This window comes from Hylobates moloch, unplaced genomic scaffold (assembly GCF_009828535.3).
Source record: "Hylobates moloch isolate HMO894 unplaced genomic scaffold, HMol_V3 SCAFFOLD_11, whole genome shotgun sequence".
NCBI classification, from domain to species: domain Eukaryota; kingdom Metazoa; phylum Chordata; class Mammalia; order Primates; family Hylobatidae; genus Hylobates; species Hylobates moloch.
Genome location: NW_026652286.1, coordinates 38710625 through 38734001, shown reverse-complemented (window position 1 = coordinate 38734001; position 23377 = coordinate 38710625). Strand labels below are relative to the sequence as shown.

Genomic DNA, 23377 nt, shown 5'->3' with positions numbered 1-23377 from the left:
TGCAGGATCAGAGCCTGCTGACCGCAGGAACTAGTACTCATGCTCTTACCTCTGCCATGTCTTTACCCAAGAGCTGATCAAGAATGTAAAGAGAAAAGGAGAATCCTCCTAAGAAAATGTGCAGATAGAATGATCAAGATTCTCAATTTTTTCACATACTCTTGAAGATAATTTTCAAAACATTTCAATGCCCCTCTCTACCCCCACCAATCCCACCCTTCTGAGGTAAGTGTGACTGTGGCATTTTGGCATCCTCATATGGGCCACATGCCCAGGGATCTGTCTTCTGTGACCACCTTCAGCCACTCCCTTGATACCTCCCTCAGGGCATAAGCCTCTGACAGACAGCATCACACAGCAACAGCAACAAGAACAGAGCGAGGGAGAGAGGAGACAGACAGAGAGAGAGAAGGAGGGAGTGTGCTCGTGTGTGGTAGCTGCTGTACAATTCTTTTGAGGTACACAGTAAATTCTGATTAGGCTCAACCTTGTAGTACGATGGTGGGAAGGGGAACAGCTGCTTCTGCTCCTGCAGGGCTCGGCACACATCTAAATGAGGGGGCACTAGCAAGGTAACTGCCCGTGTGGTTTACCAGCATTCTGCCTCATCTCAAAACTAATTCTTTGAGATCCTGCTGCCTGCCAGCATCCTGAAGGAATTCTTTTCATACCCTAGAATATTTTCAAGACATCTGCTCAGTTTATACTTTATTATTAATTACCTGTTCCTATGTTGCTTCTTTGCATTCGTGCAATGTAACTCTAAAACATCTCTGAGAGTAGGGACTTGGTTGTCATTGGCTCTCTACCAACAAGACACTCTAATACTAGTAGGGCACTGTTTTCAACACGCGTACAAAAAGGTTGCTTTCACTTCTCTAGAATCCAACACCCTTCTATATTGTGCCCCTAAAACCTTAACCAACAGGTTCTAGTGAAGTCAAAGTTCTCTCTCCAGCTCCCACTCCAGAGCTGTCAAACTGTGCTTAACTGGAACAATTGTTTTAACACAAACAGATGTCATTCCTTCCAAAAGACACTGCAAGGGTTAATATATCCCATACTTTCCAGAGTCTCTCTTAAAACCCTCTTGCTCTTTTGCCTGACAGTTATGAGCTGTCTGCACTCCAGCACTCAGTCTGCTGGTTGCTGGGATTCATTCATCCATGCCAAGGGTGGCTGTCAATTAACACAGAAAGAGACTTGCACTGGATTGGTGGAAAGCTTTCTCTTGCTCTGGCTGGTAATTCCAAAGATGTGATTTGCACCCCAGTACTGAGATGGCACAGGAGGTGACAGCTGCCTCTAGAAGCAGTGTCCTGTCTTTCTGAGAAGGCCCAGAAAGGGTTGTGTTTGTCCTTGGGTCAGCAGAGCATGGGAAGTAAGTAGTTCTCGGGGGTAAATATAATAGTGCCCAAGAAATGGGGGCAGGAACACCTGGAAAGTACACTCCCAAACAGGCCAGCTACTGCTACTTTTTCACTCTGTTTACAAGACTGTTAAGACATTTGCAAAGTGACCTTTACTGCCTCAGAGTAATTCACCTACACAAGAAATATTTCGTAAGAATGCCTGTATGCCAGATGCCATCGTGATACACAGAGAACCTACCACCTGATGTCCTACCACATCAAGCGACACCTGAAGTTACCAAGACATAATAGAGACTTAAATGGCTCTGGAAATGCTGACAGCTTTTCAAGAAGTGACCTCAAAGCCTTTCATAGCACCCTGACTTAATGCAAGACCACTGCTGGGGTGAGCAGATTAATCTGTTCCAAACTAGGCAGCCCAGCAAATGGCCCTAGCTCTTTCCAAAATTGGTCTGGTTGTCACATCCGGGATGGTTTGTCCACCAGAAGGGAAACAGCTCAGAAACATTGGAAATCCCCCACTCTGGTGCACCCCAAGATCAGGGCTCCACTGAAGATTATTTCTGGAAACCAAATAAAAATATGCCTTGTGAATTGGGAGGAAAACATGACATAAAATGGGTAACAGGTCCTGCTGAAAGCACAGCCTCCACTTTGCCACCCTGACACCTTCCCCGTTGCCCTGAAAAGGCATCAGTACACCATCTAAATATTCTCAGAACACACAAAACAAAAGAGGAGTGCTCATTCTGAGAGCCTGAGCACCCATGAATAGGAACAAAGGCGGGCCGGGGGTGATGTGTTTCTCTCCAGCCTACCCTCATTATATGGGTGAAAACACACAGTCTCTTTATCACAGCTTTGGAGTCTATAAGGATAAAATAAAATAAAATAAAAAATCAGTATCTTGAGCTTTCCTTCAGAGTCAATGATTATGATGCCCTATATTAAAGAACGTTTTGTAAATAATTATTAAAAACAACAGCAATAGAAAATACTAGCTTCCTGTGTTACCTTCTTTTAATCACTTTTAAGGTATCCGCTGTGGGTTTCGTTTTGTTTTGGTTTGTTTTGTTTGTTTTGTTTATTTTGAGGTGGAGTCTTGCTCTGTCGCCCAGGCTGGAGTGCAGTGGCGCAATCTCGGCTCACTGCAAGCTCCACCTCCTGGGTTCACGCCATTCTCCTGCCTCAGCCTCCTGAGTAGCTGGGACTACAGGCGCCCGCCACCACGCCCGGCTAATTTTTTGTATTTTTAGTAGAGACGGGGTTTCACCGTGTTAGCCAGGATGGTCTCGATCTCCTGACCTCGTGATCCGCCTGCCTCGGCCTCCCAAAGTGCTGGGATTACAGGCGTGAGCCACCACGCCTGGCACCACTGTGACTTTTTAAGCCTACAGTTTCATAGAGTTTAATGTGCACATCAGAGAGGAAATCCTAGAAGAAAACTTTTTACAGACTGTTCTAATCAAAACCCTAGGATGCAAAGGTTCTCCGTTACCAATTCCTATAATCTGTTGGCTGACACTCCCATGAATTTGCCAAGCAATCAGGTTGAAACACAACAGAAAATCACAGAGAGCACTTCCAGATCACAACTCAAATTCTTGGATTTTGGTTTTAGTTCCAGACAAAAATGTTCACTTTAAATACTCTTTAGGGGATCCAAGAATGTCTGAATTGTAGAAAATTTAGAAAACACAGTTTGCAGAAAAGAACTGCATTTGTATTTGCTTCTGTTATGAGGAGCCTGTGTCTCTCATCAGTCCGGGGGCTTGCAGGAGGGGAGAGCGGGGCTGAGCCAGGGCTCTGGAAGTGCAAGGAGAAGAGGTGATCTTAATCGCTACCAGCTGCTTTGTGACTGGGTGGGACCCAGACTGGGAGGGCTCAAGCGATGGCTTTAACCTGCAGGTCCCACATCCCTCCCCAGCCACCTGCAGAGGAAGCCAAAGTGACTTCCCAGGAAGCAGCTTTGAGCAATCAAAAGGAGAGATGCCCTGAGATTCAGATCACGTTGTGCCACTGGCCTCCTAATTCATTCCCACCTCGAATTTGGCCTGCATCGGACAAGAGTGCAGGACACACCAATGACCCCAGAGAACCTGGCAGGAAAATGAAACCCAACTGCTACTTTATCAAGGGCCACACCTGGCACAAGATAGGAAATCTGCCTGATCAAAGCCAGTGCGTGTGACTTCCCCGCCCCCAACGCTGAGAATGAGCAGGCTCTGGGTGATGATAACCATCAAACCCATTGGCCCCTGGGGGTTCCTCTGACAATTTTTCTTAGTACCCAAACAGGTATTCTAGTTAGGTATAAGGTGTGAGCCGCCATCCTTGGAAAATGAGACAAAAATCATCTTCCATGAAGAAACCCTTGAAAAGTTACCAAGACCAGGATTAAAACAATCTATAAATTTGTGATTAAATAGTAGAAGAACTTAAAATTACCTCGTTCTTAAGTAATGGGAAAGAATAAGCAGCACATGGCCAAAGGGGTTAATAGGCTAGTATTTAGGGCACTTCCCCTAAAAATAGGCAGATGCAACTCCAAGAGAAACACAGCCACCAAAATGTGACTCTTTAGCTTAAGAAAGAGCAGGGAAGAGTTAAAAGTATGACATTCAGTTAAAAATAACTGATTGGCCACATGTACTTAATGCCTCTTCCTCTCAAGAATCTACTAAGTAACAGAGGAATGAAAAAAGGTATAAACTCAAAGCAAAGAGAATGAAAAGAAGGACATCAGAAGAGAAGAGTTTCCGGCAAATTTACAGAGGAATGATAAATGGTGACATAGGTGAAGGAAACCACAGCACGGAGAGTCCAGGGAGGGAGCCCTTCTGCCCCTCGGAGCTCAAAAATGCAAAACATGGAAGGGCCAGATCTAGCTTGGAGCTGAAAACAGGGCACTTCATTGAAAGTCTGCATGGGAAGGATCCGGCCTCCTCCCTACCCACCCAGAGCAGGGAGCAGGCTCATACTGGTGCTGTGGTTTTCAGCACCTTTTTGAAAAACTTGGCAGATCATCCACTATATTGCTCCTGAGACATCTAGTCATGTTTGAAATGTATTCTATGTAAAGATTAGAATCAGAGAATGTGAGAGTTTGAAAGGACCTCAGAGCTCACCCAGTCCAGTGCACCTATTTTGCCAGGTGAGGAAGTTGAAGTTCAAATAACTTGCCCACGGTTACCCGGCAGTGGAGTCTGGACTCGTCCTCAGGCCTCCAGACTTTCTGTGCCCTGTGCTTCCCCTCTAGAGTCAGTGTGTGTGTGCGTGCACAAGGGAGGGGGTCTCAGATGTGACTCTGCCCTCATCCACAGCTGGGCAGAGGTACCTTCCGAGCGGTGAATGCAGGTGTGCTGATTGTCACTCAGGAAAAACCCCTCCTTGCAGCAGCACTCATAGCTCCCCATGATGTTGACACAGGTGTGCTGGCAGCCGCCATTGTTCTCCAGGCACTCGTCCACATCTGGAAGGAGAGAGGGATTAGCCTTTGCTTTGGTGACTGTTTCAATGCCCCACCTCACCCAGCAGCTCAGGGGCCCTGCTAAGCAAAGATGAGGTTCCTCTTCATGTCCCTGCACCACAGAAGCTTTCAGAATCAAAGTCAGTGAGGTCCACAGACAATTACCCAGTCCTTATGGGTCTGGGGCTCACTTGGCCAGGATCGCCACATGGACACAAGATCATCAGCTCAGTAAATATTTGTTGAACACCTTCTCTTTCCAAAGCATGGTGCTAGAGGAGACAGCAAAATATAGATAAGGAAGATAAAATTCCTTCCCTTGGCCAGGTGTGGTGGCTCACGCCTGTAATCCCAGCACTTTGGGAGGCTGAGGCAGGCGGATCACCTGAGGTCAGGAATTCAAGACCAGCCTGGCTGACATGGTGAAACCCCGTCTCTATTAAAAACACAAAAATTAGATAGGCATGGTGGCACATGCCTGTAATCCCAGCTACCAAGGCAGGAAAATCACTTGAACTCGGGAGGTGGAGATTGCAGTGAGCCGAGATCATGCCACTGCACTCCAGCCTGGGCCTCAGAGTGAGACTCTATCTAAAAAAAAAAAAAAAAATCCTTCTCTCTAGGAGCATACCCTTCAGCAAGAGACAAATACACAAATGATTCTGATATAAGGTATAAAAGGTGGTACAAAGGAAAGAAATCACATCTGGTCATAGGGTATCAGGATGAATTAAGGACAAGCTAATAAAAGATGGGCCCTTAGGATTGTCCAATTATAAATCAGGAAAGAAGGGATTATAGGTGGAAGAGAGCGTAAGCAGTAGCACAAAGGCTGGGAGGCATGGAGAACATTCAGATACCAGTGGGTCAGCCCATTTGGTTGGAGCATAGGGCACATGAGGGAGGTTACAGGAGATACAGCTGGGAGGACAGACTGGGGTCACACTGCGGGATCCTAAATACCAGGCAATGAAGTGCCTACTTAATTTGGGAAGCAGCTGGGAACCACTAGAGTAGGGGAGAGAGTCTGGCCCTTCACTTTGAGAAATACAAGGCAGCAGCTGAGGGCAGGACAGAGGGAGGGGAAGAATGGGCAGTCTGGGAGTCCAGCTTCACACATGCATCTGCAACAGCCACAGCTAGCACTAGTGGGGACAGCACTGAGGCTGCCGGGGATGCTGGGAACCAAGCCAGAGAAGAAGACTGGGTGGACAAGGTGCCTGCAGGGCTGGGAGCCTTGTGGGCTATGAGGTGGGCATCATTAGAGGATGGAAAGTTGACACCAAGGCCTTCCGGAAGGGAAACATGGAAGGCCAGTGCTGGGTACAGAAATGGGAATGGAGATATGGTTGCCCCTGACCCCCAAGGCAGGGAGGTGATGCCTGAAATGCTGAAATGTAGGGCTAGGTCCAGTAGGAAGTGGCAAACCTTAGTGGGGAGCTTGGAAGAGAATCTGCTGGTGTAAGCACAGCTTTGGAAATCATTTATTTGTAGTTGCCTGATAAAGTGGTGGAGGCTAATGAGAGAGCCAAAGGCAGGAGTGTGGGAAGGGAGCAGAAAGGAGACAGTCAGAGGTAGAATCCTAGACCCTGCCAGGGACAAGGAGGAGGCAGAGGAGATGGCAGGAGTCCCAAGAGCCTCCAGGGAAGGAGCCAGCAGAGAGATAGGGAGGGAGGAAGCCTTCTGCCACACACTGTCAGGGCGGCCTTAGGGGACCTTCCTCCCACTCTGCCTATGATACTTTGTGCACAGCTGTATTGCTACACTTACCGACTTGCATCCTCAAAATCCTTTACTCATCTACCTCTACTAGATTGCAAACTCCTTGAGGACAGAGATTTTTGTTTTAATTAGCACAGCCCTGGAATACAGCAGGTGCTGATTAACTATTCAATGCATGAACAAACAAGCAGGAGAGGATGGCATCACCTGAGCCAAAGAAGAAAAACTTCCAGAAAAGTTTCAGACAACAAAGGCTCAAAGAGAAGGCTGATATAAAATCAATTTATTTTCTCCAGTCTAATTTCTCATGTGCCAATCACTAGCTCCTGGGCGTATCCATAATAATCATAATAAATAAAACCTCACATTTAAATATCTGTTATCTGGTTTCAAGCTTCAGATCTTATAGTCCTCTATCCTCCCACACTACTGAGCAGATGCCTGACTAAACTGATGGGACTCAAGCCATCCCCCGAAGCCTAACAAACTTGCCCTTGTCTATGCCAAAGGGTGAAAGAAGCACATTCCAGAGGATGAGCCGTGCTGAAACACACCTGGCCTAGGTGTTCCACAGCAAGACTCAAGGTGAGCAGGAGAGGTCTGTCTCCCTGAACACCAACTCCTGGATTGGCTGCGAGTAAAGGTGTGCTCCCCTCTGAGCTGCCACACCCCCACCCCACCTTTAACCCCCAATTTCTTTTCTCCAAGGCAATCAGAAATGTGTCATTCAGCTAGCTGATGCTGTCTGGTTGGATAAATACAAAAGTGTGTATCCACGTACGCAAATATCTATCACTAAGCTGGTGAGCTTCTCCAGACCATAAAACAGTGTTTCTCAACCCTGGCTATGTGTCAGAACCCTGATGCCTGGATGCCACCTCCAGAGATACTGACAGAGCCAGTCTTGGATGAAGTCTAGGTGATGGTGTTTTTTAAGCTTCTCAGGTGATTCCAGTGTGCGGCCAGGGTTGAGAACAACTGCTACAAAGCCAAACAGCTATGACGAGCTCCCAGACACTCCAAAAATAGAAACCGAAGGCAGATGGGGTGAGCTGTATAGAAGAGCTGCCTTTCGTTTTTCAGACTTGCAGGCATTCAGGATCTTGAAGTACTCTGTGTTTAGTGCCAAAGCTAAGTGGTGTTTGTACCTTGTGTCTTCTAGCTAATATATTTGTGGCTAATGTGTGGTTAGGAGGCTGAGGAGATTGAAGGGGTCATCCCAGAGAACTCAGGGGAAGTCAGGGCTCTGAGCTTCTTTCTTGCCACAAACTGGGTCAGCCCTTTCAAATCTGAATGTTGGGGAAGTGTCTATGTGTGCCGGTCCTACTCTTCTAAATGTACTTCATTTTCTTGTGCCTTCCTTTTAAAGAGTCCTTACCCCATTCAGAAATACTCCGTAGATGCTCAAGGTCTCTCTGCAAGGCAGATCCTTGCTACTGAGTCCACAAAGAGATCCCACAGAGGGGAAATGGAGATACTCTGTGTTGATAATATCTACGTTATTGGCAAAGGCAAGAAAAGACTCTGCCTTCAGGGTTTCCAAGCAGGCCGATACTCAGAGCCGCCCACCAGCCCTGGCCCAGGTTCCTAGCCCCTGGATGGTTCTTGCTCTTAGGAACCTTATACTACCCCCGCCACCCCAGGCTGTGGATTACAGCACAACAGTAACGATGAAGTCTGCCATCAGATACTCATCCTCCAAATGCCCTCATTGGCAAGTCAAAGGGAAATTTCCCCCTGAAAATGGAAAAAAAAAAAAAGAGCAACCCATGTGGTATGCCTCCCAACAAATCACACACTGAAAATGATTTCATTTGTCTGAGTTTTTAATTAATATTGATTCCTGCTCTCCGGATTGTCTCTCAAATATGCCTTTTTGTGGTACTGACTGCCTAGAAGATTACTGGTTCCCTCACCTGCAATCAAGTCTTACTGACAGTTGCAGGCTTGGAAAGCCATGTGATGTGTCACCCAAAGCCTGATCTCTCACACAGGGCACCAACAGGAAATAACAGAGTCCATCAGGATGGAGCTCCAGGAGACACTGAAGTGAGATATAGGTCATACGAGGGTTAAGTCCCAAATGGAAATAACCTCTCCTCCACTCCAGAGCCCCAACACACAACACACAAGTTCTGTCTGGACTTTTTCCAGTTCCTTTTATGCAGATCTCAAAGCATTTAATCAAAAGGCCATTCCTACCACACCATAAGGGGGCGTCTGAATGGCTGTCCCCACAGAGCCAGGGCCTGGCTCCGCTGCTCCTTAGTTGGCCAAGTAGACCTCAGCAAGTTATCCATATGAAGGGTCGTGAGTGTCAAAGGACGCTGATGCCATATTTTCCCATGATGTTCTCCTGTACAACTAATACCAGCCTTAAAAAGCAAACCACAAATACCTATCTGCCAGGAGTGCTGCATCCTCTAAGACTATCCAACGCTCAACCCCATGCAGTTGCTAGCTGCTTCTAAGTTCTGTTTTATTCCTGGCATAAGGAATGAATGTAAACAACACTCTTTGTAGTCTCTAACTCAGGGACTAAAACTCCAACAGATGTTTCTGTTTTGTGGAATACTAGGAAGATGTTCATGGAAGATTTCTGTTTTAGTTTCTCTCTTTTTCAAGAAAAAAAGGGGGGTCTAGCTGGCTGTAACCCCAGCACACATTTGGAGTCTTCAGGACAAGGAGTTTTTCCAAATTCTAAAACAGAAACACTTGCAGCATTGAAAAAAAATGGTTATAAGTCAGGACTCTCGACACAAGACCAAAGATCTTAAAAGGTGACAAGTCAATGCTAGAAAGTCAATAAATAGTAATGACGATGTCACCCATCTCCTTGGACTAACAGAAGATTTATGTTATGAATGACCACATAAAACTAAAACATTTTACCTCATTTTCTATCACGGAGTCTGACTTCCAAGGGAGCAGAAAACACAAGGCTCTGAGCCCGTTTTTGTCTTCATGAGGAGGTCTTCACCAAGGGAAAGAAAGGGGTGGGAGAGTGAAGGAGAACTGCCATTTCCAAATGCCTTCCTTACCAAGACAATTATGACCGTCATGAGCCAACATGAAGCCATCAAAACAAGTGCAACGATAATTGCCTGGAATATTCAAACAGTCATGGACACAGCCTCCATTGAGCTCATTTCCACATTCATCGATGTCTGAGGAATAAAACAGAAGTAAACCAGACAGGTGCTATTGCTTTAATGTGAAAACATATGCACTTACCTTTTAACCAGCCATTCCACTTCTAGGAATCTACCTGAAAATACATCTCTAACAATAGGAAAACAAATATGCACAAGGTTACTCACTGCAGTGTTGTTTCTAATGACAAAATACTGAAAACAACCTAAGTTTCCATACATAGAAAAATAGTTTAATAAATTATGGTACCTCTACTCCATGGACTACTACGCAGCTATTAAAAAAAGAGAGAGAATGAGGAAGATCTCTATGAACTGATTTGGAGTAATTTCTAGGATATACTATTAAATGAAAAAATCAAAATTAAAAGAGTATCTGCAATATGTTATCTTCATGTAAGAAATAAGAAGATATAAAAACACACACAAAATTTCAGGATACGTTTTTGCAGAACTGACAAGCTTATTGTAAAATTTACATGGAAATGCAAAAGACTCAGAAGAGCAAAAACAATTTTGAAAAAGGGGAGCAAATTTTGGGGACTTTAACTTATTATAAACCTACAGTTATCAAGACAGCATGGTACAGGCATAAAGACAGATGTATAGATCAATGGAACAGAATTGAGAGTCCAGAAATAAATCCTTCTACTTATGGCCACTTGATTTTAAACAAAAGTGCTAAGGTAATCTATTGAGAGAAATGCTTGTCTTTTCAACAAATGGCACTGGTTTAATTGGATATCCATATTCAAAAAGATGACTTTAGACCCTTATCCCATAACAAAAATCAACTCAAAATGGATCAGGGATCCAAATGTAAGCATTAACAATATAAAGCTTTTCAGAAAAAATATGTGATAAAAATCTTTAAGATATTGGGATGGCTAGGCATGATCTTTGGGTGCACTTTGGGAGCCTAAGCCAGAAGGATCAATTGAGCCCAGGAGTCGCTGGCCTGGGCAACATAGTGAGACCCCCATCTCTACAAAAAATAAACAAAATTAGCCAGGTGTGGTGGTGCACGCCTGTAGTCCCTGCTGCTTGGGAGGCTGAGGCAGGAGGATTGCCTGAGCCCGACACTGAGACCGCAGTGAGCCAAGATTGCACCACTGCATTCCAGCCTGGGTGACAGAGCAAGACCCTATCTCAAAAAAAAAAAACAGGAGAAAAAGAGAAAAATCTTTAAGACATTGGATGAGGTTAAAATTTCTTTGATATAATACCAAATACACAATCACAATTTTTAAAATTAATAAACTGGAGTTTATCAAAATTAAAAACTTTTGCTCTTCAAACGGTATCAAGAAAATGAAGACAAGCCACAGATTGGTAGAAAATATTTGCAAATCACACACCTTATAGAGAACTGAAAAAGAACTCTTACAACTCAGTAAGAAGACAAACAGCCTAATTTTAAAATGGGCAAAATATTCGAATAGACATTTCAGCTACAATGATATGCAAATGACCAATAAGCACATGAAAAAATGCTCAACGCCATTAGTTATTAGGGATATGCAAATTAAAACAACAATGAGCTACTATTTCACATTCACTAGAATGGTAATAATTAAAAAGACAGATAACAACAAATGTTGACAAGGACGTGGAGAAATGGGAACACACACATTGTTGACAGGATGTTGATGGGTATGTAAAATGGCATAGCCACTTTGGACAAGAGTTTGGCAGTGTCTTTTCTTTTCTTTCTGTAAATGTACAGTTGGATATAATTAAAACAATCATAATGTTGTGAAACCATCACCACTATTCATCTCCCTAACTCTTTTTCTCTTGTAAAACTGAAACTCTATGCCCATTTAACAGTAACTCCTCATTTCCTCTTCCCTCTCTTCCCTCAAGCCCTGGTAACCACAATTCTACTTTCTGACTCTAGGATTTTGACTACTCTAAGTATCTCATATATTTAGAATCAAACAGTATTTGTCTTTTTGTGACTGGCTTGTTTCACTTAGCATAATGTTCTCAAGATTCCACCATGTTGTATAGCATGTGACAGGATTTCCTTTTTTAAGGCTAATATTCCATTATATCATGCCTGTAATCTCAGCCACTTGGGAGGCTGAGGTGAGAGGCTCGCTTGAGCCCAGGAGTTTGAGACAAGCATGAGCAACATAGCAAGATCCCATCTCAAAAAAATATATATATATATTATTTTGTACATAACACATGTTGCTTATCCACTCATCTGTCAATGGACACTTGGGTTGCTTCCACCTTTTGGCTACTGTGAATAATGCTATGAGCATGGGCATACAAATATCTCCTCCAGACCCTGCTTTCCACTCTTCTGGGTATATACCCAGAAGTGGAATTGCTGGGTCCTATGGTAATTTTTTTTTTTTAATTTTTGAGGAACTTCCACACTGTTTTCCATAGTGGCTATACCATTTTAAATTCCCACCAACAGTGCACAAAGCTTCCCATTTTTCCACATCCTCACAAACATTTATTATTTTCTATTTTTTTGATAGTAGCCATCCTAATGGATATGAATAGTATCTCCCATTTGTAGTTTTGATTTGCATTTCCCTAATCATTAGAGATGTCGAACATCTTTTCATGGGCTTATTGTCCATTTGCATATCATCTTAGCTGAAATGTCTATTCAAATATTTTGCCCACTTTTTAATTGGGTTATTTGATTTTTAGTGTTGAATATTAACAGTTCTCTACATATTCTTGATATTAATCCCTTATAAGATATATAATTTGCAAATATTTTCATCTATTCTGTGAGTTGCCTTTATATTCTGTTGATATTATCTTTTGATGTACAAAATTTTAAAATTTTCATTAAGTCCAATTCGTCTATTTTTTCTTTTGTTGTATGTGGCTTTGGTGTGATATCCAAGAAATTATCTTCTTGGCAGTTTCTTAAAAAGTTAAACACAAATACACCATATGACCCAGCAATCCCACTCCTAGGTATATACCCAGAAGAAATGAAAATTTATGTCTATACAAAGACTTTCGGTCGGGCGCGGTGGCTCACGCTTGTAGTCCCAGCACTTTGGGAGGCCGAGGCGGGTGGATCACGAGGTCAGGAGATCGAGACCATGGTGAAACCCCGTCTCTACTAAAAATACAAAAAATTCCCCGGGCGTGATGGCTGGCGCCTGTAGTTCCAGCTACTAGGAGAGGCTGAGGCAGGAGAATGGCGTGAACCCGGGAGGCGGAGCTTGCAGTGAGCCGAGATCGCGCCACTGCACTCCAGCCTGGGCGACAGAGCGAGACACCGTTTCAAAAAAAAAAAAAAGACTTTCATGCAAATGTTCACAGCAATTTTATTTATAATAGCCCCAAAGTAGAAACAATCAAAATGCCTATTAACTGATAAATGGGCAAAAAAAACATGGTATATTCATACAATGGAATATTATTAAGTGATACAAATGAATGAAATGCTGATATAAGCTACCACATGGACAAACCTCAAAAGCATTTTGCTAAGTGAAAGAATTTAACACAAAAGACCGCATATTCCACTTACGTGAAATGTCCAGAAAAGGCAAATATACAGATACAAAAAGTAGATTACTGGTTGCTTGAGGCTGGGACTGGGAATGAGGATTAGCTGTACAAGAACATGAGGAATCTTACTGAGATGAGGAAAATGTTTGTATTATGGTGATGGTTGCACAATTCAGCTGATTTACTAAAAATCACTGACTTGCAAAATTAAAATTGGTGAATATTATAGTATGTTAATTACACCTCAGTAAAGTTGTTAAAAAGAAAGCATACATTTATCTGCTTATTAGTGCAAAATAAATATAGAAAGGTAAAACCAGAAACTACAGAGATTGGTGACCCACAGGGCACAGGGAAAGGGTGGAAAGAATGAATACAATTAATTGTATACATACAATTAATTGTATACATACAATTAATTGTATACATACAATTAATACATGTTTAAGGAATAAGGGAAATGCATAGAAGGAGGGGACGGAAGTGAATAAAAGTGGAATACAAAAAGAAACAAATGAACCTAATGTATTATAAACTAATAGTATAACCATACTGAACGGGATGGGGAAGAAAAATATTGACCTAAATAACACTGTGAAAAACAACACCTTGCTTGGATGCTTTAAGGCTAAAAACAAAACAGCTGTATGCTATACTCTAGTAAATATTGTACTCTAGTTAGTAAATCTGCTTTACTCACAGGGTTATGGACTCGTAATTCTGTAAATATCTCTCCTGTGTATTAGGACTGAACAAAGACGTAAACACATTACAGATAATGAGCGCCAGATTTCTCACTGTTGGAGAAAGTTAGAATAAGCAAAGAGAGAATAGAATGAATCTTTTTTTTTTTTTTTTTTTTGAGATGGAGTCTCACTCTGTCACCCAGGCTGGAGTGAAGTGGCGCGATCTCGGCTCACTGCAACCTCTGCCTCCCAGGTTCAAGCGATTCTCCTGCCTCAGCCTCCCGAGTAGCTGGGATTACAGGCGCGCTGTAATTTTTGTACTTTTAGTAGAGATGGGGTTTCACTATCTTGGCCAGGCTGGTCTTGAACTCCTGACCTGGTGACCCACCCGCCTCAGCCTCCCAAAGTGCTGGGATTACAGGCGTGAGCCACTGCATCCGGCCTAGAATGAATCTTGTGGTATTGGTTTGGAATCCAAAGTATCAGTGTAACTAATTGTTTTTCATATATATATAGATGAATAAATAAAAGGAATAAATATAGATACGTGTGTATGTGTGGGTGAGTATGCATACATGTATTTCCCAGGTAGGAATGATGACACCCTAGTAGCAATGACAACACCAAACATCCAGATCTTGGTTTCTATAGACCACTTCCCAATAAAAGGAATCAGAACTCCTTGGAGAAGTAGTTCATTCCAGGCCTAGGGAGGAGAAGCTATAAGATGATTCTAGAGCATATTGTGGTACCAGAAAGTTAGGAAGTCCTCAAAAAAGTGACATCAAAATGACGCAGTAGACAATGTGTGGGGAGCTTCCAATGGCTAAAGCAAACAATTTGAGCCAAAAATAAATATAGATGTAATAAAGTAAATATGCATCAGTACATAGTGGTATAAATTAATAAATAAGTGGGGAAGAGGGAGAGATCTTCCTTACAGAAGAATTTCAATTAATAGATGTTTAAGGAATTAGAGAAATGCAAAATTACCAGGAGACACACATCACAGTAATAATTATTGCAGGCAAGATCCACAATTGGATGCTAACATCGGTGGATGAAGATTTGAGGAGAAACAGGATATTGGCCTCAAAGTATCTCCCCTAAGAAATGTATCTATTGCAAAGGGCAAAAAAAAAAAAAAGTAATTTTGTAGCAGAGAAACCCAGTAAATCCCATCTTGCTCAGGCAATCAAGGTTAACATCATCAAGAGTGGGACATGTTGACATCATGTGCCCATGATGTGCTACACTGAAAAGGATACAACAGCACCTCTGTAGCAGCCTGGCCAAAAACTCAAACCTCAATTTTATCATGAAAAAAACACAAGACATTCTCTTATATCAATTATTGTTTTTTGAGACAGTGTCTCATTTTGTCACCCAGGCTGGAGTGCAGTGGTGCCATCACAGCTCACTGAAAACTCCTGGGCTCAAGTGATCCTCCTGCCTCAGCCTCCTGAGTAGCAGGGACTACAGGCACACACCACCACACCAGCAATTTTTTGTTTGTTTGTTTTGTTTTGTTTTGTTTTGTTTTAGAGACAGGCATCTCACTATGTTGCCCAGGCTTGTCTCACACTCCTGGCCTCATGTAAGCCTCCCTCCTTGGCATCTCAAAGTATTAAGATTACAAGCATGAGCCACTGCACCTGGCCTCATATCAATTCTTATAATGACATTAAGACAAATGAAGTGAGCAGTACTCATCAAAAGTTTCAATGTCAGGAAAGACTGAGGAACTGTCACAGACTGGAGGAGACAAGAAACACAACTGCTAAATCTAATGAGGGACTTTACTTGGATTCTGGAACAAAAAAAGAATGGTAGGGAAAAATGGTGAAATTTGAATAAAGTTTGTAGTTTACTTAATAGCATTGTGCCAGTGTTGATTTCCTGGTTTTGATAATTGTACTATAGTTATGTAAGTTGCTAAGATTAGGGTAAAATGAATGAAGGGCATATATATACACAGATGAACTCTGCACTATTTTTGCAACTTTTCTGAAATCTAAAATTATGTCCAAATAAAAAGTTTTTTAAAAAGAAAAATATAGGCTGGGTGCAGTGGCTCATGTCTGTAATCCCAGCAGTTTGGGAGGCCAAGGCAGGCGGATCACGAGGTCAGGAGATAGAGACCATACTAGCTAACATGGTGAAACCCCGTCTTTACTAAAAATACAAAAAATTAGCCCGGCGTGGTGGCACACACCTGTAGTCCCAGCTACTTGGGAGGCTGAGGCAGGAGAACAACTTGAACCTGGGAGGCAGAGGTTGCAGTGAGCCAAGATCACGCCACTGCACTCCAGCCTGGGTGACAAAGCGAGACTCTGTCTCAAAAATAAAAAAATTAAAAAAGAAAAGAAAAGAAAAATATAGCATCTTGTACAAAGGCCAACTTTAGATTCATCCCTGTTAAACTTGATTCAATCTCTTTAGTTTTTTTTTTTTTTTTTTTTAAGACAGAGTGTCTTGCTCTGTTGACCAGGCTGGAGTGCAGTGGCGCAATCACAGCTCACTGCAACCTCCACCTCCTGGGCTCAAGTGATCCTCCCACCTCAGCCTCTGGAGTAGCTGGTACTACAGGCACGTACCACTACATCCAGCTAATTATTTTGACCTTTAGTAGAGAGAAGGTCTCACTATGTTGCCCAGGCTGGTCTCAAACTCTTGAGCTCAAGGTATCCTCCTGCCTCAGCTGCCCAAAGTGCTAGGATTACAGACGTGAGCCAATTCAATTCCTCAAACTGAGAAGTAAGAACCATATAATAAATAAGCAAATAAGCAAAGATCATTTAGAATAAAAGATTATCTAAAGCAATGTCTGAATCACATTATTTTTAAACCCACTTATTCAGGGCTTACCGATTTCTCCAACATTTTGGCAGAAGAAAACTTTATGGAGGATAAAATTCTAGTTACTCTGAGTAAACCTGGTCCTCATCCCTGAACTTAAATATAAGTAGTGAAGCTGGCAATAATCACAACCCAAATGATACCATAGGTTGGTCCCAAGAGGCTTAAAAATTAATAGGCCAAGAAATGGATAAAGGAGTTATATCTTTGTATATCTACATCTTTGAATCCTTACAATCCTCATTTCCTCTTCTTTTCCTTTTTGGGAGAAAATTTCCACTTCTGTACTCCTATACCAAGAAGTCCAAACTAAGAGGGACATCCTGGCCAGGCACGGTGGCTCACGCCTGTAATCCCAGCACTTTGGGAGGCCGAGGTGAGTGGATCATCTGAGGTCAGGAGTTCGAGACCAGCCTGGCCAACATGGTGAAACCCCATCTCTACTAAAAATACAAAAATTAACTGGGCGTGGTGGTGCACGCCTATAATTCCAGCTACTAGGGAGGTTGAAGCAGGAGAATTGCTTGAACCCGGGAGGTGGACATTGCAGTGAGCCAAGATTGCACCACTGCACTCCAGCCTGGGTGACAGGGCAAGACTCCATCTCAAAAAAAAAAAAAAAAAAAAAGAGGGACATCCTTACTTACTAGTATTGTAAATACTACAAATATTCAAAAGATCAAATTCTTCTAGGGTTTGAGTTCAAAATGACAGTACAAAGGATGTATGCTCACTGTTAACAATGACTATCTGTGGATAAATGGATGGTAGGGTCTTTAATTTTTGATTTTACACATTTTGTATTATTTGACTTTTTATAACAATCACATATCATTTTAAAATAAATTTTTATATATATATATATGGCACAATGCCAATTATTAGTTATTTTAAACTAAATAATAGACTTTTAACAATCAACTATAAACTGTTAGCAATTCAATTTCATTTGAAATATACCAAACGCAAAAGCCAAGAATAAGGAAACTCTTGCCAATTGTCATTTAACATCGTTTACTAAAAGTGTACTTTATCTAAATAAAGTCAGTGGAATGGTTTTGTGCCACCAGAGAGCACACAGCAACTGGAGGACGTAAGTTATCCACATAGTAAAGAAGTGAACGTTTTTTTCCAAAGCAGGGTACCAACATGTGTGAATTCCAGTACAGCAAATAGAATATTTAATACCGAAAGTGTGTGGTATGGAGGAATCAGCAGATAAATGTTTTGGGGAGAGATAGCCTTTTGGCCTTCCATGACATGGTGGGGGGAGGGAGGAAGAGAGAGAGAAAGAAAGAGAGAAAGAGAGAGAGTGAGCTACGTCATGGATGGATCACCAACCCCACTTGCTATGCACCTGACCAGGAGCACACCTTCTCCAATGGGAGCAGTGGGAGCCTCACTCCACGTGCACAAAGGGGAGCTCCCTGAATGATTTCCCAAGGGGTGTCACCAGATCCAAACTTGCCCGTCATAATCCCATCTGTTATTCATATTTGCTATCTATATTTTCTTTTGATCTTCCCTTCCTTTGTAACAAAGTTCATTTTAAAGATCCCATTTCTTGTCTCAGCTATGCTAAGACAAGGAGATGGGTGGATAGGGAGGATCAGGTCATTGCTACAACACTGCAAAAGCATCTGACAATCACTTACCTACTTGGTCATCTGTATATTCTGTATCTAGATATTTCATTTGCGGATTTGTCTATTTGTTGGAAAAGATTTTGTGTCAAGGTGCTAGTAGACTGAGCCCATCTTACACAATCACTTATTCAAAAATAAGGATGTCTATTGAGTGTCTACCACGTACCAGGCACTGCTGAGCATTATATACTGTTCCAATATTTAGAATCTTTATTACTCAGAGGCCACAGTATGAAACAGATTGGTTTGAAACATCAGGGTCTGAATACTAGGCCATTAAATGGCACCAGAATAGACACTCATTAAAAGTTTTCCTCCTCTGGGTGGGCATAGTGGCTCATGCCTGTAATCCCAGCACTTTGGGAGGCCAAGGCCAGTGGATCACCTGAGGTCAGGAGTTTGAGACCAGCCTGGCCAACATGGTGAAATCCCATCTGTCCTAAAAATACAAAAATTAGCTGGACGTGGTGGCAGGCGCCTGTAATCCCAGCTACTTGGGAGGCTGAGGCAGGAGAATCGCTTGGTCTCACACTCCTGGCCAGGGATGAGGAGGCTTCAGTGAGCCGAGATTGCACCATTGCACTCCAGCCTGGGCGACAAGAGCAAAGCTCTGTCTCAAAAAAGTTTTCCTCCTCATCTAAAGAAGTTAATATGTTTTTCAAAATGGAAAGAGACTTGGAAGGGACTTTCTTACTCACTGTGTAGCTTTAGATCCTGCAAGTATTCAGACGATCAATTCCCATGGGAGTTAAGCCCAAGTTCTAAAGGGTTTAAAACCTCTCAAAGAGGAAGGGGCCACCAACATACTTGTCAAGGTTGGGTCCAGGAGCAAGGAGGGATACTCAGAGATGAGTTCAGTGCTCCTCATCTAACTTCTTCCTGCACGGGATGACTATAGACAGTGGGATTTCTCACTCATCCAAAGAAGGACAGCAGCAGGCTGAGTAAATATGAGAAACGTGAGGTTGGCGACAGAGCTAGGGGTGGAGACCTGACTTTCTTTCACTTGCAGACGAATTGTGTGATTATGGCCACAAGTCCTCTGGCCCTCAGTGTCCCCATCTGTAAAATGAGTAATAGGATTGGCCCAGAGCTACCTGAATAGCCCAGTCAGCTCCAATGTGTCATGATTTCCATCTCCAGGAACAGCCTTGAGTGTCCAGTCTCTGGCCAGTTCTGAACTTCACAGTTCATGACTCTAGTCCAGATTATAAAATGGCAGAGTCCAAACTACAGGTTCTCAGACCTGCAGCTCTATGGGCTAAAATGCCCCTCTGCACACATCTCTCCAGAGTGAACCTGTAACTCCAAACGAGGAAGGTCCTTGGTGTACTTCTTGGCACGTCACAATGCCAAACATTGTGGCCAAAGCCATAGACAGGATAGAGCCTCCTGAGCTGGTAGGGGAGGGCAGGACTCTAGCACTCAGACTTCAGGGCAACGGTACAAACAGCCCCAGGGAGGTGCAGGATCAGCCCTGCTTTGGCAGGTATGGCTCTCCTGATCAGCATGCATATTTACTTTCTGCCCCAAAACTGAGTGGGACCCAAAGATACTAACACATCTCTTTTCTTTTCCAGAAGCTAGACAAAAGGACATTTCAGAGCCAGATAAAACTGTGTGAGCAGCTCTAGAGAAGACCTAATGTTTCCAGTCCAAGATCTGAAATGTATTTCAGAGAGCAGGTGATGTGATTCAGGGGCTGGGGGAAAGGGAGAGGAGGGGCAGCACTTTTACCAACATAAGTGGCCACTGCAAGAGCTAAGGAGGTAGGAGCTTCCCTACAGTCCCCCCACATGGTCCCCAAGGCACTTACCCTCACACTGCCTGCCTTCCCCTTGGTAGCCAGGCTTGCAGGAGCACTTGTAGGAGGTGGGTGTGTTCTGACACAGGGCGTCGGCATGGCAGTCATCTAGCCCTTGGGCACACTCATCCACATCTGCAAAAGAGCACAGCTGACACCTGGTACAGGTTCCCAGGCCATGTGTGATCTGGCCTCGGCCCTGTCTGGCATCATCCCCACCAGCCCATCCCGCTTCTCTCCTCACAAGTTACAGCTGCTTGGGATCCCTGGGATAAACCAAACTGTTTCTGGGCCCCTGTTCCCAGGAACAGCCTGTGCGTTCTACGTGAAATTACCCCCACTATCACCTACTGGCCTTCAGGACTTAGCTCAAATCCACCTCCTCCAGGAAGCCTGCCATGACCCCCAGTGTAGTCGCCCTCACCAAGTGTCCGCGTATGTATGGCTTTGCATGGCACACATCAGGCAGGGTTGTTACTGTTTTCCTTCCTCTCTCTCCACTAGACAATGTCTTGACAACAGACTGCGTCTGTGTCCCTCATGCCAAGCCAGCGCAGTACCTGGCATGTGAGTAGGCAATAGTACCTACATGCCCGCTAAAGGAGGAAAGGACCAAACGGACAGAAAAGCCCTGAACACCAAGCAGCTGTCTGTCAGCTTTCTCCGGGCTTAGAGCAAGCTTGTCCAACACAGCCCGTGGGCTACATGCAGCCCAGGACAGCTTCGAATGCGGCCTAATGCAAATTCATAAACTTGCTTAAAACATTATGAGATTTTTTTTTTTTTTTTTGCTCATCAGCTATCGTTTGTGTTAGTATATTTTATGTGTGGCCCAATTCTTCTTCTTCCATTGTGGCCCGGGGAAGCCAAAAGATTGCACCCCGCTGGTTTAGAGTATTTATGGGAAGCCTGCCCCGGGATCGTAGCAGATGTCATCCAGGGCTCTCAGATGCTGCGAAGCGGGCATAGTGTCCCCATGGCCGGCCCCCTGCACTCCCACCCCTGCCCATCCTCTCAACCTGGAAACCCACCTTGGCAGAAGTATCTCCTGGGTTGACACTACTCCAGGATATTAATTAAAAACAAAAGCATTTTGAAAGTATTGCAAGTCCAGTAAGCACAGCACATCCAGAGTCCTCTCTGGAAACCAAAGTTCTCTGCTGAAAACCTAGGCTTGTTGCTGCTTCAGGGTAATTCCCAGATCAGAACAGGCGCTGTTCCGCTGACAGAAAAGTCTCTGGAGCCCACCCCGAAGCCATCAGCAGAACTTGCCGGTCCCCAAAGAAAGAAAGGGCAAAGCTGCCACGGTCTCGCGGATGTGCCCGGCCCAGCCCTCAGTTTCCCCGCCTACACTGAGGCGCGGGACCCCGGGGCCCGGGTCAGCACCCTCCTGCCTGCTCGCCAGCGTCGGTCTGACTAGCAGGCGCTCTGGAGGCATCCGGACTGGGGCGGGAACTGTCAGCAGCTCCGGGTCCGAGGCCGGGCCGCAGGACTCAGGGCCCCAGCGTTCGTGGCGCCTTGGCTCGGCCGGCGGGTGAGGTCCCGGAGGGAGCGGAGGCCCCCGCGGAGCTGCAGCCGCCAGCCCCGAGCCCCGCGCGCCCGGCTCTGGATCCCGCCGGGGACCTAAACACCCTTCTCGGCCCTGCCCACTGTGCCAGGTGCGCCCCCACGGCCGGACACTCACCCTCCGGCGGCCCCGCGGCACGGCCCCGACCCGGCGGGACGGCCCCCGCCAGCAGCAGCGGTGGCAGCAGCAACAGCAGCACCGCCTGGGCCGCCCCGGGACGGTTGCGGCCCGCGACCCCCATGGATGGCTCAGCGGTTGCGGGCAGAGGCGGCGGAATGCGGGCGGTGGCGGCGGCGGCGCGGGGAGGTGTGTGCGGACGCTCTGCCCGCTGCCGCCGCCACCCCCGGCCCGGCCCCGCCCGCCCCTCGAGCCCCGGCCTCATTTTCACACGGTCCCTCCCGGGCCGGGGCGGGAGGCGCAGGCGGGGGCAGTGCCGCCCCGCCCGGCCTCCTCCCGTCCCCTCCCTGGCCCCGGGTGGAGGGGGCGCGGCCGCGGTGGCCGGAGCGCGGCTGTCAGCCTGGCGGGGCGGCAGCACTGTGCCTCGCGCCCCATGCAGCCCAGGCACCCAGCCCGCTGCCCCCCGCAGCCCCGCTCCGCTCCAGCGCTCGGAGCCCTCGGTGCCGCGCCTGTTCCAGTGTCCTACAACTCGACCTGGGCCCTCTTGTGAGGACAAACAGCCCTTCTAGATTGAAATATTCGGGGGCATGGGGCCCAGAAAGTGTTCCCTATAGTCCCCAAACCCCAAAGCTATCTTGGGGCTTTCCACGTGGGAGGTGGGAGGTGGGAGTGGAAGGGAGTGGGGGTGACTTCCAATTCGGGAAAACAGCTGTTTGAATGGAGAAGGTGACCCTGGCTTCTCTGCCCACCCCAGCACACCCTCTGCACCCTTCTCCACACTGCCCACCCCAGGCCCTCTCGGATCCTCCATCCCACAGCCCTGAAGGCACTGGTCCATTTGTCCCACTGTGGGGCACGCTGGGCCTAGAATCTCTGCAAGCTACTTATGTATATCTCAGGGGAGCCTAAGGGGAAGGGGGCTAGAGGTCAAAGGTGAGCCACCAGAGAAAACAGACAGCAGCCCCGACTTTGCCCGGAGTACAGGTGGCATTTATGATCACCTGAACTCATAAACATCAGGTCTGGCTAGCTTCAAACACAGGCAGTGCCTAGCACCTGGCCCTCCATGCAAGACAGCCCTTGCAAGGGAACAGGTACACAGGGTCTTTGCATATCACCCTTGACACGGATGGCCGGAGCCCAGTACACCCACCATCACTCCAGGAACAAATATAGTAACAATTTCCAGACGCAACCAAACATCACACTAATGTTCTTCACTGAGCTTCTCCGTTACTGAAGAACAGTAATGTTCTTCACTGAGCTTCTCCGTAGTTATTCAATTTTCTCCTGCGAATATATACATACACATATGCGTATATGCAAGCACACGCACGTGCACACACACACACCATTCCTTTGGAGATCAGAAAAAAATAGATGTCACCAAAAAATCCCCACCTAGCTCATGCACAAAAACACTTATGTCTTCTTGGGGCCTATCCACAGCCCAGAGCTCCCAGCCTCTGCATCCTCAGTACCCA

General features: G+C 45.2%; 1 protein-coding gene across 1 annotated transcript in view; it reads right to left on the bottom strand.

The window, feature by feature from the left end:
* Positions 1-22087, bottom strand: part of SCUBE2 (signal peptide, CUB domain and EGF like domain containing 2) — an 81165-nt gene extending 59078 nt beyond the window's left edge. The window contains exons 1-4 of the mRNA XM_032166652.2: positions 21894-22087; positions 20222-20344; positions 9606-9731; positions 4711-4845 (exon numbers count right to left, since the gene is read on the bottom strand). Coding sequence (XP_032022543.1) covers positions 4711-4845; positions 9606-9731; positions 20222-20344; positions 21894-22017 — 508 coding nt within the window. The 5' untranslated portion in view covers positions 22018-22087. The remainder of the gene's footprint in view (positions 1-4710; positions 4846-9605; positions 9732-20221; positions 20345-21893) is intronic.
* Between the last annotated feature and the right edge of the window lie 1290 nt (positions 22088-23377).